Below are 13,422 nucleotides of genomic sequence, written 5' to 3'. Positions count from 1 at the left end.
CGCCACCAGGGAAGTCCTCTAACCACTGCGCCACCAGGGAAGTCCTCAGATTTTTGTTTAAAAACATAAATTTTCCTCCCAAATCCTTCTGTTAAATGTATAAACAACTAATTTTTCAGTTATGAAGCTATTTACTTGTTGGGTTTTTACATTGTATTGGAATTCATTCATTGTTCTCAGTGTCCTGTGAAAAGCTGGCCGAAGCCCTCATGGCAGCTGATGCTGGGATTTACGAGGGCCCTTGTGAGTAACCCTCTAAAGGTCTTCGAGCGACTGATTCCAAGAAGTCGGCCAAGGGGCTGCTCTGGTATCTGAGATCTCAGTGTAAGCACTTTGCTGCCATCTAGTGTCATACATTTTTCTTTTTGAGTATTTTGCAGAGGGGCGCAGTTTGGGGAGGATCTGAGAAATTTTTAAAACTTGGATAAAGGAAACTTTATTTTAGTTCAGAATACATTGCTGTTCTCAGTGTTTTTCTCTTCAAATAATGGACCAAAGTAATAATCCCTGTCTACTCGCTAGGCATCATTAAAACATAAATAAAATAAGCCAGATATCTAAATACAGCTTTATCTGTTTTGGATAGAATGAGTCAATTTTTAGTACTTTTATAATATAAATTGTTTTTCTGTAATTACAGATTTTATGCTGATTTTTCTTTCAAATGGTGGTGCCAGGAGAGCCCCGAGGCTCTTTCTAGAACACAGAAAGAGTCCCTCCCAACCCATCACAGGCCTCATCCTTGCGAAACAGTCATGGGCTCCTCAGTAATTGCTCATGTTTACTCCTCAGGTTAGAGACGTCTTTTCTGGGGTCGCGCTCACTTTGCGCCCCCCCCCCCCAGTGCGGGTTGGGAGAGGCCTTTAGTTTTTGTCAAGCTGGAAACTTCCAGAGCCTTAGCAGTCTGAAGCAAAATCCCCTTCTGTTCATTATACTTTATCTTCTAGTGAAATCTGGGGAGTGGCCTGTTGTGGGGAGAAGATAACTTTAGAACAGTGAGTGGTAAGGAATATGCTTTAGGGAACCTTGAAAAATAACTACACCCACTCTGCCATTCTTGCCTTCATGGCCAAAGTCACTTGGGAAGTACTTGCTGTTTGCCCGAAGCTTCTGTTTGTTTTGAGAAGTGGCCAGATGCAGCACAGCATAATCCTACTTTTGTGTGAGGATAGTTTTTTCCTTAGATGGATATTGCAAGAAAGGGGTTAGACAAATGCATTTAAGTGGTCATTTCACTGGTAATGTAAGTAAACTTCAGCTCTTTGTTTTCATATTTCGTTTCCATATGAGCTACCTTATGAAAATCCCATCAGCCTGTAGCCTGGTGCTTTTTGCTGGAGTTTTTCTGGGTTAATTTAATTGTCGCCCAAAGCTGGGTTTATTCCCACCACTCCCATGCTGGACAGAGCCTAGCCTGGGTGAAGGTGGGGTTGGCACGGGGAGGGGCATGTATTTTTAAAGGGGAAGAAAAGGTGTCTGTTTCTCCGCTGGAGCAGCTTGTAATTGCTAGGGGAGCAAAAGGGGAAAGCACCACGTTCTCAAAGAAATAGGAGGACGGTGACGTGGGCGAGCACACACCTTGGTCCTGAGGGGAGCAGCTGCTGCCCTGGCAGAGCAGTTCACTAAGTTTGGGAGACTCCTCCACAGCTGTGTGATTGGCTTGAATTTACTGGACACTCATTCTTATAGAATAATCGATTTGATCTACGTGCTAATTTGGTTCACTCACCAAATAGAACTTTCTTGGCAAGTTGGTAAACTGTAGAAGTGCAGCCCCACTGTTTGTTAGCTCTGTGGCCTTGGGCAAAGTTCTTAACCTCCCGAAGCCTATTCCACATCTGGAAAGTGTTTTAAATTGTGAGAGTTATTTGAGGGCAGCAGGTGTGGAAACTCCCAGAACAGTGCTTGGCAAACGTTCGAAAGCCCCGGTGGTAACAGTTATTGATATCAACATTATCGTTCATATTAAGATGTTGGAAACTGGGAATGAGAACAAATTTAGGTTCTTGGTGTGGACCTAGAAGTTACATTAGAATGTATTTATTATTCAGTGTGGACAAATGCTAGTAAAGGAATATTGTGTTTTAAAGTTTAATTCTGGGAGGAATTTGCTATCTTCAGTAGCAGTTATGAGAAATGTATCAGAATCTTTAATTGGTTGAGAAAAATTTCGTTCCTCTGGAGTCTTTTTTGACTCAGATGTAAAGAAAAGTGAAAGCTGTTGACTTGCTTTCTAAATGTTATTAACTGATTATATAAAGCTTAAACTTGGAATTAAAGCACATCAATAAATACTTAATCATGTGGTAAGCAGAATGTAGAAGATTGCCTCAAAAGTGTATTTCCCAAAAGAGATACACTATCCCCCAAGACATACAGCCCTAAAATTAAAGTCATGAAACAAAAACAGGATAAGATAGGGGAGTCCTGTGCGAATACGTGGGGTACTCGGCATTGAAACGTGTGCTGGGTGTCTAAATGTGAATTTGCCCATTTTCCTGCCCGTGCTGCTGTCCTTTGAACAGGCTTATTTAAATTAACATCACGAATTTTTCTGGAGTGGCTAGAATGTACTTTCTCGCAGTGGTCTCTGGGCAACACAGGGCCCTGGGGAAGCTGGCAGAGAACTGAAGCAGTTACCGGCACTGACAGTACTTTTTCTTCCTCTTCCACCCATTTTTCTTTCTTCATCTCCCTCTCTGTTGCTCATGAGTGCTTTGGTGGTGGCCTTTGTGATGTGATGTTCTCCTGGAATCCCTGAAGGTCGTGTGAATGGCACTTCTTTTACTCTCCATCTCATCTCTTAGTTACCTGGAAATTTCTGTACTTCTGCACTTAAATTGTGCATTATTGCCAATTTATCTTTTTTAACTGTTGCTATCTGTGTGTTTATATAACAAAGGTAAACTAATGTTTAATTTAGAATGATCCTTAAAGGAGAATAGTGTTTTCTCTACCTTTGAAGTATTTGGTTGGAATTGCTTTTTTGTAATTTCAAACTTGTTCAGGGTGAGCTTATTCTTTATTAAGCTCAAATCGAAATAATTTCCAATAAGTAATCTCAGCCATCTCGGTCAGCTGAGGCGTGTGTGGAGATGCCCGTTGTTCCCCCGGTCCTCTTTGGAAACTGACCTGGGCTGGTTTCCGCAGGGCGATCTGAAGGCTTACCTGCGCGGCGGCGAGCCCGAGCCGGCGCGGGGGGACGCGCAGACCATGCTGCTGCAGAGGCTGGCGTGCGAGATCGCGGCGGGGCTGGCGGCCATGCACAAGCGGCACTTCCTGCACAGGTGGGTCCCTCTGCTCGCGTGCACCTCCCGCACTGCTGACCCCAAAAGTGTGGGAAGAGGCCCTGCAGGAAGCTCAAGGAGGACCGGCTGTAACGTGAACTCTCGATGTGTAAACAAGGTGTCCACTCCTGCCCAGTGTCAGAATAAGGGTTGAGCTGGGCTCCATTTAAACCAATTCCCGGGGAACAGAGTGCCTTAATACAGCCTAAGGCCTAGAAATTAGTCCCAGAATTTCAAAGAATGCGAAAGAGTGCAGAGGGAACAGTTCCGGTCTTGCATCCTCCTCCTGTCAGCTTCAGGCTCCGGCTCTACCTGCTGGCTTTCACGGCGTGGCCCGCCTCCCATTCCGGAGATGGGAAGAAGGGATCTGAAGGGCTGACATCATCTTCTCATAGAAGGTCACAGCACTGGTCTTCGACCAATACCACCCAGGCCAGGCTGGGCGTGATTGGGGGTTGTGTGTGAGCAGCACAGTGGTCGGGATAACACGTTTCTGTCCAAGCCTTTCTGTTCCTACTTGAATAGCTGCAGCTCTCTGGAGCGCATCGTATCTTGTTCAGATCGTCAGTGTAATTTCCGTAATTAAAACAACAAAGGGCTTTGAGTCCTATCTGAGATGATGATTCTGTGAATAGTCTTTTGAGCTCTGATTTATGTTTAAAATTATTTCTCAGGTCTTTGGACAAAACCGGGCAGTGTCTCTTTAGTTGACTTTAAGTCATTTAACTCTTAACAATCCAAAGACCTGGAAAGGAGCACCTGTGTGTACCCACATGGAGGGTGTCCGTGAAGTATTATATATTCTTTAAAGCAGGTTGAACGGGAATATATTTATGACAACGTTAAAAAAAAAGCTTGTATTTGTAGGGGTGTGTGTGTGTGTGTGTGTGTGTGTGTGTGTGTGTGTGTGAACAGACATGGAAAAATACCTATCAAATTCTCAACATTACTTCAGGGTGGGAAGAAGGAAAATTAACATTTTTCTTACACATCTATCTTGTCTGACTTGCATAGTGAGCAAATCATTCTGATAAAGTGCTTTTTAAGAGACCCAGAAGATCATGAGTTTCTTCAGGCCCAAGGCAGAAACCCTTACACAAAAGTTCAAAATATAAAGATCTATTTGTTTTATAGTGGAGAAGTCTTATATTTTGTTTTTTAACTGCATGACAGGTTAATTCCCAGCATATTTGTATTGTTAATCTTTTGTGAAACACCAGACGATTATTACCTAATACTTGGTGTAGGAATTTTTAGATTTTGGAGAATGGAGCATTTAAAAAGAATATCATATCAGAATCAGCAACATAAAGTTATCAAAGACAGCTAGAAATTGTGTTTAAAGCCCAAGTCGGTTTCTACTCTTGTATTTTAAAAATTGGCAAAGATGTCAGAGTAACTGTTATCTTCCTGTGAGTTTCTTTAGGTTAAAGTTTTACTTAATTTAGAATCTTGTGAACTTTAGAACAAATAAAGTTGATAAATTTACTCACGTGGTTTGGATTTAATTCAGGTGCATAAACTCAAGGTAAAGAAAATTCTTGAAACCATTGACAACTGTTTCATTTTATTTTAAAAAGTAGCCATATTTTATGTAAAATTTCCATTTGGGGCAAAATTTTGTGCTTTATTTTTTTGTTGGTAGCACAGCGTAATAGCATCTTTTAAAAAGTGAAGTATAATTGATTTACAGTATTGCGTTAGTTTCACATGTACAGCATAGTGACTCAGTTATATATATATATATATATTTCTTTCAGATTATTTGTCATTATATCAATAGGTTATTATAAGATATTGAATACATAGTGACGTATTTTTAAGTTGGACTTTAGAGTATTTGTTTGCTAACTCAAAGTCGGACTTTCTGTGTTGGTTGAAAATAGAATATCCTACACGTCCAACTGGAAGCTGATCTAGTAAAGCAACCCCAATTAAATTTTATTTTTACTTATCGTCTAAGAGGAGACGTATGCCTGGGTCTCGGGTAGCCTGTGTTTCTGCAGTCAAACACGTGACATTCGTGAAGATAAGCAGCAGGAGCTGCCAGTGTGTTACGCTCCACACCATCCTGCCCTGCTGGCCAAGAGCCTGGGACTTCCTGTCCCCAGCCTGTCAGTCTTCCTGAAGGAGCAGCTCCCATGAGGAACCACCAGCTCACTGCAATGAGCTAAGTGCACAGGGCATCCAGCCCGCGGCGTGGGCCTTGTGGTGGCTCACATAGCTGGAGACCTGTGTGACGGTGGCCTTGAGGAGTACCCAGGTGGCAGCTGTGCATGAAAGGACCTCTGTAGGATTTGCCCAGTTTTAAAGTTAAAGTTACTCTCTGCTGAGAAACACCGAGGTGACTAAGTCATCCAGCCCTAAGAACGTGGGTGTCCAGTGTTACAGGAGCCCAGTGTTCATATAACCCAGCTTACACAGAAGGTACGTGTGAGAGGGTTAGGAAGGACTGCTGTAGACCTGTGGGCTGGCTGTGTTGTGTGTCGGGGAAGAGAAGCATGATGGGGGCTGACTTGATAAGCAGGGGTCCAAACCCTGAGCAGAGTTGCGTCTTTGTGCCATGCCGGAGTCCTCTTGCCTTAATCCTCTACCTGTATCTCTGTGAGCTGCACCCCACCTTCAGTTGGTAAGTGGCAGAGTCTCTTCACAACCCACGTAGGGATTTTTCTTTTTAAACCTTCGTGGCTGCCAACGGCAGGTTGGTGCTGTTAAGTGGCCTCTCCTCAGCTTTACCAGTGTGAGCCACGTTCCTTAATCCTTCTGAGCCTGTTTCTTCTATGAAATGGGGATAATCTTGCCCTGAAGTGTTCTGGCCAAGATTACAGAAGGTAACGTGGGCCAAGCCCTAGAAGAGTATTCTGTAACTTTCGGTTGTTTGTTGCTCTTTTGATCAGGAATTCAGGGTCTCTGGGAGACCCTAAGTGGTAACGTAAATAGAGGAGAGGATGGTTTGGGAAGTGTCTCCAGCCACACTGAGGCGTTTCCATGAGAGCAGTCCTCCTGGAGATGGGTACACTCTCATTCCAGTGGAAGCAGAGAACAAGTGGTGATGCTTCCTTGTGACTCGGGATGGGAAGCTGTTTAGAACCCCTTTCCTCTGTGAACGCACGCTTCCTGTGTCTGGCGGCTCTGCTCACGCAGCTGGGTCCCACTGACAGCTGAGGCCACCTCAAGCGCGCTGCCGGCCAAGGGGAACGGGGCCAGAGCTTTAGAGCCTTTCAGGGCTGGATCGCTTGGCAGCTTTGCCACTAGACCTGTTTTTCAACTTGAAGGAAGAATATACTGGGTATGTTTGTATTTCCTGACCCAAACCAGCCATTGACGTCAAGAGTTACCTCTGCCATTAAATAGTTACACCTTTGCGTTTTCCTATTCTTTAGCTTGGCATGTTATTGGCCTTCAGAGAGTGTTTATTTTTACTAATTTTGAATTGAATTATATCATCATTTAGAATCTGGATAACACTTCAATGTTTTGAAAACATTTCATATTTAAAAAAATTTTATTCTTATAAAAACCGTATGAGTTAACCCTTACAGGTTAGGCCCCCCTTTTTCTGGCAAGAAAAAACGAGGCTCTGATGTGTGAATTGACTTAGCCCGAAGTCACACAGTTCTTAGCGGTGGAGCCAAGACTCGTTCCCAGGTCTCTGACTTTGTCCAGTGCTTTTGCCACTGTACTCTGGTGACGGGATGTTTGGGGTAGAGGGAGGGAGCAGGTTTAGAAGAAATTCTCTCAGTCACACCATTGTTTTCCTCCTCATTACCCCTGGTTTTCAGGTAATGAGAAGCACTTCCTCCTTCTCTGAGAGCAACAGTTGAATTGTGTAAGAGTTTCACAATGTCGTTTATAACGAGAGCCGCAGGTCTTTTGCAGGTATAACTTTTCATCTTTTATCTAAGCTTCTCCTTTCCTGTATCTGAAGACCTGCGGGAAACATGTGTGAGGAGAGAGGCGAGGAGGGAGGCAGCTGGGTGGTCCTGGAGTGGCTCTAGTGGCCTGAGTGGAAGTTGCCAGGGGCTCTGCAGGTGCCCTGCTGGCCTCGCCCTGCTGCCCTGCCACAGATGATACTCACATGCCCCGGCCGGAATGCTGGCACCCAGCTTTTAATTCTGGTCCTAGGACACAGGTGTTGGGGAGGTTGAGAATGATCTGTTGGGGCTTCCCTGGTGGCGCAGTGGTTAAGATCCGCCTGCCAATACAGGGGACACGGGTTCGAGCCCTGGTCCGGGAGGATCCCACATGCCGCGGAGCCACTAAGCCCGTGTGCCACAACTACTGAGCCTGCGCTCTAGAGCCCGCGAGCCACCCTACTGAGCCCGTTTGCCATAACTACTGAAGCCCACGCACCTAGAGCCTGTGCTGTGCAACAAGAGAAGTCACTGCAGTAAGAAGCCTGTGCACCACAACGAAGAGTAGCCCCCGCTTGCCACAACTAGAGAAAAGCCCGCGTGCAGCAACGAAGACACAACACAGCCATAAATAAATAAATACATAAATCAATGGAAGGATCTGTTTGCAGGGGCTCCAGAAATTCTGGTTGGAGGTGCTCAGGGCCTCTGCGGCAGGACCCGCAGGGCCGCACGGGTGCAGCTCTTGGTCCAGAGGGTCAGGCTGCTTTAGAGCCTTGTATTCTCCTGCCCACATGTCGCCCCCCTCCATTTCTCCCTTCACTCCAAAAGACAGGGACCACATCTCTCCTTGAGATGGGAAGTTTCTACAGGCACACCTCGTTTTATCACGCTTCGCAGTGCTGCGGTTTTTTATAAATCAAGGGCCTGTGGCAGCCCTTTGCTGAGCAGGTCTGTCAGCGCATTTTTCCAACAGCGTTTGCTCACTTCCTGTCTCTGTGTCACATTGTGGTAATTCTCGCAATATTTCAGACCTTTTCATTGTTATTATGTTTGTGATGATGATCTGTGATCAGTGATCTTTGATGTTACTTATTATAATTATTTCGGCACTTTTTAAGCAATAAAGTATTTTTTTAATTAAGGTTTATACATTGATTTTTCTTTTTTGGACATAATGCTCTTGCACACTCAGTAGACTACAGTGTAGTGTAAACATCACTTTTCTATGCACTAGGAAAGCAAAAAATTCATGTGACTCGTTTTATTGCGAGATATGCTTTATTGCGGTGGTCTGGAACCAAACCCGCAGTGTCTCCCATGTGTGCCTGTATACTGTCTATAACAGTAGGGGTGTCCCGAGGTTTTCCCCAGATGCCTCCACAGGCCTGATGTCTTCTGGATGATGTGCCGTGAAAACACGGCTTGTAAACATAGTGTAAAGAAGAATTGAGCACATCTAACTGGAAATTGAGATCAGCACATTTATTGAGGAGCAGCTGCACGCATGGCACCGTGCTCTGACTGGTAATAATGGATTGTTGTTGGTGGTTATTGATGGTGAAAGACGGAAATACTGACCCTGGCAGAGTCACTTCAGTTCTCTGTGCCTCAGTTTCCTTTTCTGTAAACGGGGAACATAATAGTGCCCACCTCAAAGGCTTGTCGTGAAGATTAAGTGAGTTAATACGTGTCAGGTGCTTAGAGAAACACCTTGTGTAAAGTGCTTGGCTCACATTAGCCATTATTGTACGATTGGATCAGTGTCGTTGTACACACCAGGCTGTCATTGAAGTACATCAGCCTTAGCTGTTGCTGTCCTCATTCTCATTATTCTTACATTTCAGACATGTGAGCTTTGGAAATGAAAATCATCGAAAATAAGAATTTGATAGTTTTTGGTCTTCTACAGTCATATAAAGACAAACGTTTTAAATTTTGGAGTATAGAAATCCAGCTTCTGATTACTTTTATTTGTGATTTAAAACTACAAATTAGGTATCCAATTCTATTTTAATTTAGTGGCTTTTTTATTCATGTGCCAATTGATAATTAAAAAGATTCTAAGGGGTAAAGGTGAAATCCAAAAAATGTAATCTGCTATTTTTATGGGAAGTTCCTTTAGAAAAAGTAGTTTTTACTTTGCAAATTAGGTGTTTTTGAAAATTAACTTGTTCTTAAATAAACTATGTAAGTAAGTTGTTTTAAGTGAGTCTTGAAAATATGCTCTTTGCCTCCCTCTTGGGGAGGTGGAGTTTGGAAGAAATGAGAGTGATTTGGAAAGGGTCTCCTTATAACGCTTGCATATCTTTGAAAAAGGAGTTAAAAACCAAACATTTTTAATAATGTAGATTATTTTCGAGTGCTTGAAGTTGTAACTTTATTCTTCTTTACTTACATTAAAGAGATTACTACTAGACTATTACTCAGGTAATGCAAGTTATTTTAAAAAATTCAGACAATTTAGCCAATTTAGAATTCTTTCTTGGTAACTCTAAAAATACTAGGAAATGAGCCATAAATCTGGTATTAATGTAGAACAAGGTATGGATATGGTCAGTATTTAACCTTAGCAGTCAGAGTGATGTACAAAAAAATCTGATCATCTCCATTCTTTAAGTAATTAGGAATATGGTATTATCTTTATCTGTGAAAAAGGATTTTAAAACACGAATTATTAAGCAGGGAGCTCAGTACACTAACTGATTACTCAAGAAAGCCTTTAGCCATAGCAATTTCATGTCACATCATCCTGGGTGTTGATTCTCCTTGTTCTCGTGTTCACTTCACTCTTTCTGTTTTCAGTGATTTAGCCCTGCGGAATTGTTTTCTTACCTCGGACTTAAATGTGAAAGTGGGAGATTATGGAATAGGATTCAGCAGGTACAAGGTAAGCCAAAGGTTTAAGGGTCCTCTCCTTGACCTGATTTAATTTCATACTCATGAAGTGGTCGTATCACGAAATGCCATGCCTTTTGGGAAAGCGGGGTAAATTATTGCTACCTGTATAATAAAATACACGTCATATAAATACTTCTCTGTTACACGTTCAGTAAAATTTCAGCTCAAATTCAGTAAGCTTGGGATTTGGATTTTTAAACTCTGTTATAATTATATCCCCCAAAGAAAATAAATGAAGTATTTGAGATTTTTATTCATGTGTGTTTGTGTAGCCCAGCTGAGTGAGGTGCCATAATGTGGGGCAAAAAAATATCACGCAAATGTAAGTCAGTTCTTTGTCTACGTGGTAGCTCTAGCGTCTTGAGCACTTGCTGTATACCACCCAGGCACTATGAAGTACTTGCCTGCACGAGCTCATGTAATCCTCACTGTAAAGGGAGGTAGGTGTGTCTTCCTGATCTTACGGGTCAGGAAGACGGCTCAGTATGTTTGTTGCTTGCCCAGAGTCACAGAGCTGGTAAGTGGTTGAACGTGGACGCAGCCGGTCTGTCTGATTGGAAAGCCTGCGCTCTTACTCATTAACCGCCCCACTCCCCTGTTCAGGGATACGGCCCAGCATATTTTACAAGATGTTTTGCTCAGAGTCTGTGCTCTGTGCATCAGACACGGCGTACCTTCCTTTTCCAGGAAGGATGACTGAGCAAACGTTCATGGCTCAGAGACCAGCTCGTGAGGCCCAGGAGGCTTCAGGGAAACCCTCACCCACCTTCTGCCCAGAAAGTCGGTCTCGTGCCACCTTCTTTTTCTGACATGTTTTTTTGGGGTGGAGTTTGTGTTTTCTGAGAATGACCTGGAATTAAATCATTGAGCTCACTAAAAGTGTTATAAAATTCAAAATTCTGTATGCTTTCTAACAAAACAGGAGGATTATATTGAAACAGATGATAAAAAATTTTTCCCTCTGCGATGGACTGCTCCAGAATTAGTAACCAGCTTTCAAGACAGACTACTAACTGCAGATCAAACTAAGTATAGTAATATCTGGTATGTATTGATTTATCATTCTGTTAGGCTTTTGTTGTTAGTAAAGTCCTGACTTCTTTCTTCTCAAGTACTTTCTTAAGGGAAAGTAATTGAATGAGACGGCGGAACACCAGAGTGCCTGATGGTGTGAAAAAAAAACCCAACAATTTATTGACATCATAGCAATTATCACAGTTGCCATGATGCTGTTAACTTTTCTCTTACCCATTTGACAGTAATAATCTCCATAAAAGCAGGAACCAAGGCTATTTTCTTTGCCTACCACAAGGCCTGGCTTATAATAGATGTTTAGTAAATATTTATTGAAGTGAATGAAAAAATAGAAAGGTTTGGACCATTATGTAATACTGAGATGTATGTCAGTTTAATGGAAGTTGAAAAAATGGACCTAAGTCTTTAGCAATTTCTATTACAGCTTCCTTAATTTACGTCTACCCTTTTTTGTGTTATTGTCCTGCTTTTTCTACTTTCTTTTTCTCTTCTTGCCTTCTGATTTTTTTTAAACTGCTTTTTCCTCTTAGCTTGGGAGCTGTATACTCTATTCCTATACTTTTATTGGTTACCCTAGAAATTATAACATGTATACTTCACTTAACTTAGTCTAATAGTACTTCTCATCCTGGCCCTGCTTCTGAGCAATACAAGGACCCCAGGCTACTTTAACGTACTTTAACTTGGTTTAGTTTTACTCTACACACACACATGCAATTGTATGTCATTATTGTTGAGTATGATTTTTTTCTTTTAACCCCACAAGACATTACTATTATTTTTTTTAGCATCAGTGTTTGTTTAGGTTTATCCACGTAATCAAATCACTTTGCTGTTTGTTTTTTTTTTTTTTTAAATCTCAGACCTTCCATCTGGGATTGTTCTCCTTTTGTCTGAAGTATGTCCTTCAGAATTTCCTTAAGTGAGGTTCGACTGGTAATAGATTCTCAGGTCTTTCTCCGTAGGTCTGAGTGTACCTTTACTTCGTCCTCGTTCTTGAAGTGTATTTTTACTTGATGACAGTTATTTTCTCTCAGCATACTGAAGATCTCACTCCACTGGCTTCTGGCTTCCATTGTTGCTCTTGAGAAGTCAGCTGTAAATCTCCCTAAGCTCTTTGGAGGTGACGTGACGTTTTCCTCTCTGGCTGCTTTTAAGCTCTTCTCTTTGTCTTTTGGTTTTTGTAGCTTCACTATAATGTGTATTGGTGTGGATTTGTTTGTTTTTCTGCTTGGGATTTTTTTGGCTTTTCATATCTTAGGTTGGTGTTCACAGCCCTTGTTTACCCTTCAAATACTGCCTCTGCCCCGTTTTTTCTCCTTTTGGAAGTCTGATTAGATATGTGTTAGACCTTCTTGCTCTGTCTTCTGTCTCTTATTCTCTCTTTTATATATTTCATCTCTTTGACTCTCTGTGCCACACTCTAGTTAATTTTTCAGACCTGTGCTCTATCCACTAATTCTCTCTCCTTTTAAAATTCTCTCTTCAGCTGTGTCTATTTTTCTGTTAAATCTCTCTGTTGAATTCTGTAGTTCAGATATTGGCTTTTTGGTTTTAGGAGGTCTATTTGATTATGATCTACATCAGATAATTCCAGTATCTGAAGTCTTTGTGGATTTGATCTTGCTGGCTCTTGATGGTGGTTTGTTTCCTTGGGGACTTTTTTATGGCGAGGATCTTGGAAACCTAGAATTGAGAAACATTTCTCCAGAGAGGGTCCACATTTGCTTTTGTCAGGTACTTGGGAGTCCTGTCATGTAAGGGACTACTCTAATCCAGGGCTTTATGTATCCAGCTCAAGATCTTTTAGAGCACTCAGATGGTGTGAGTTTGGGCTGTAAGTCCAAGTAAGGGCCAGCTCTGTGGTTACAGCTTCTTTGGGACTACACTCCCCCGCCAACACACACACACGTACTCACGCTCCCACACGTCCACTAATTCACAGGACCTCAGTGCCAAGGCAGCTTGCCCTCCAGGCCCCTGAGAAAGGCAGGGGGCAGGTTTATTCCACTGTGAGGAGGTCTCTGTGAGACCCCTTACCTTGTGCAGGCGCAGGGCTTTGGCCTGTCCACCGCCACCATCACCCCCACTGAGCCTGGTACACCACAGACACAGAGGCGCAAGTTCTGTGCTTCAGCAGGTGTTGCAGTCAGAGGTGCTTTTAGCGTTCTGCTTAGTTCACTGAGCTCTAGACTCTGTCCGGGTAATTCCCTGCTATCTTATCTGCTGTTTGTTGTGTTTAAGAAGTTGCTTTTCACGCTTCATTCATATTTTTACTATTCTTGCAGGGTGATTGACCTGAAAACTTAGCCTGCGTTCCCAGAGACCGAGTCTCCCCCTTGTTT

General features: G+C 42.7%; 1 protein-coding gene across 3 annotated transcripts in view; it reads left to right on the top strand.

The window, feature by feature from the left end:
• LMTK2 (lemur tyrosine kinase 2) overlaps nt 1-13,422 on the top strand; it is an 82,350-nt gene that overhangs the window by 51,665 nt on the left and 17,263 nt on the right. For all 3 annotated transcript variants that reach the window (XM_029220068.1, XM_029220069.1, XM_029220070.1), the window contains 3 exons: nt 3,151-3,287; nt 9,947-10,031; nt 10,965-11,086. In XM_029220068.1, coding sequence (XP_029075901.1) covers nt 3,151-3,287; nt 9,947-10,031; nt 10,965-11,086 — 344 coding nt within the window. The remainder of the gene's footprint in view (nt 1-3,150; nt 3,288-9,946; nt 10,032-10,964; nt 11,087-13,422) is intronic.

The sequence above is a fragment of the Monodon monoceros genome, unplaced genomic scaffold (genome assembly GCF_005190385.1).
Source record: "Monodon monoceros isolate NGI ecotype Baffin Bay Population unplaced genomic scaffold, NGI_Narwhal_1 Super_Scaffold_13, whole genome shotgun sequence".
Lineage (NCBI taxonomy): Eukaryota > Metazoa > Chordata > Mammalia > Artiodactyla > Monodontidae > Monodon > Monodon monoceros.
This window is presented reverse-complemented; position numbering and strand designations above follow the sequence as displayed.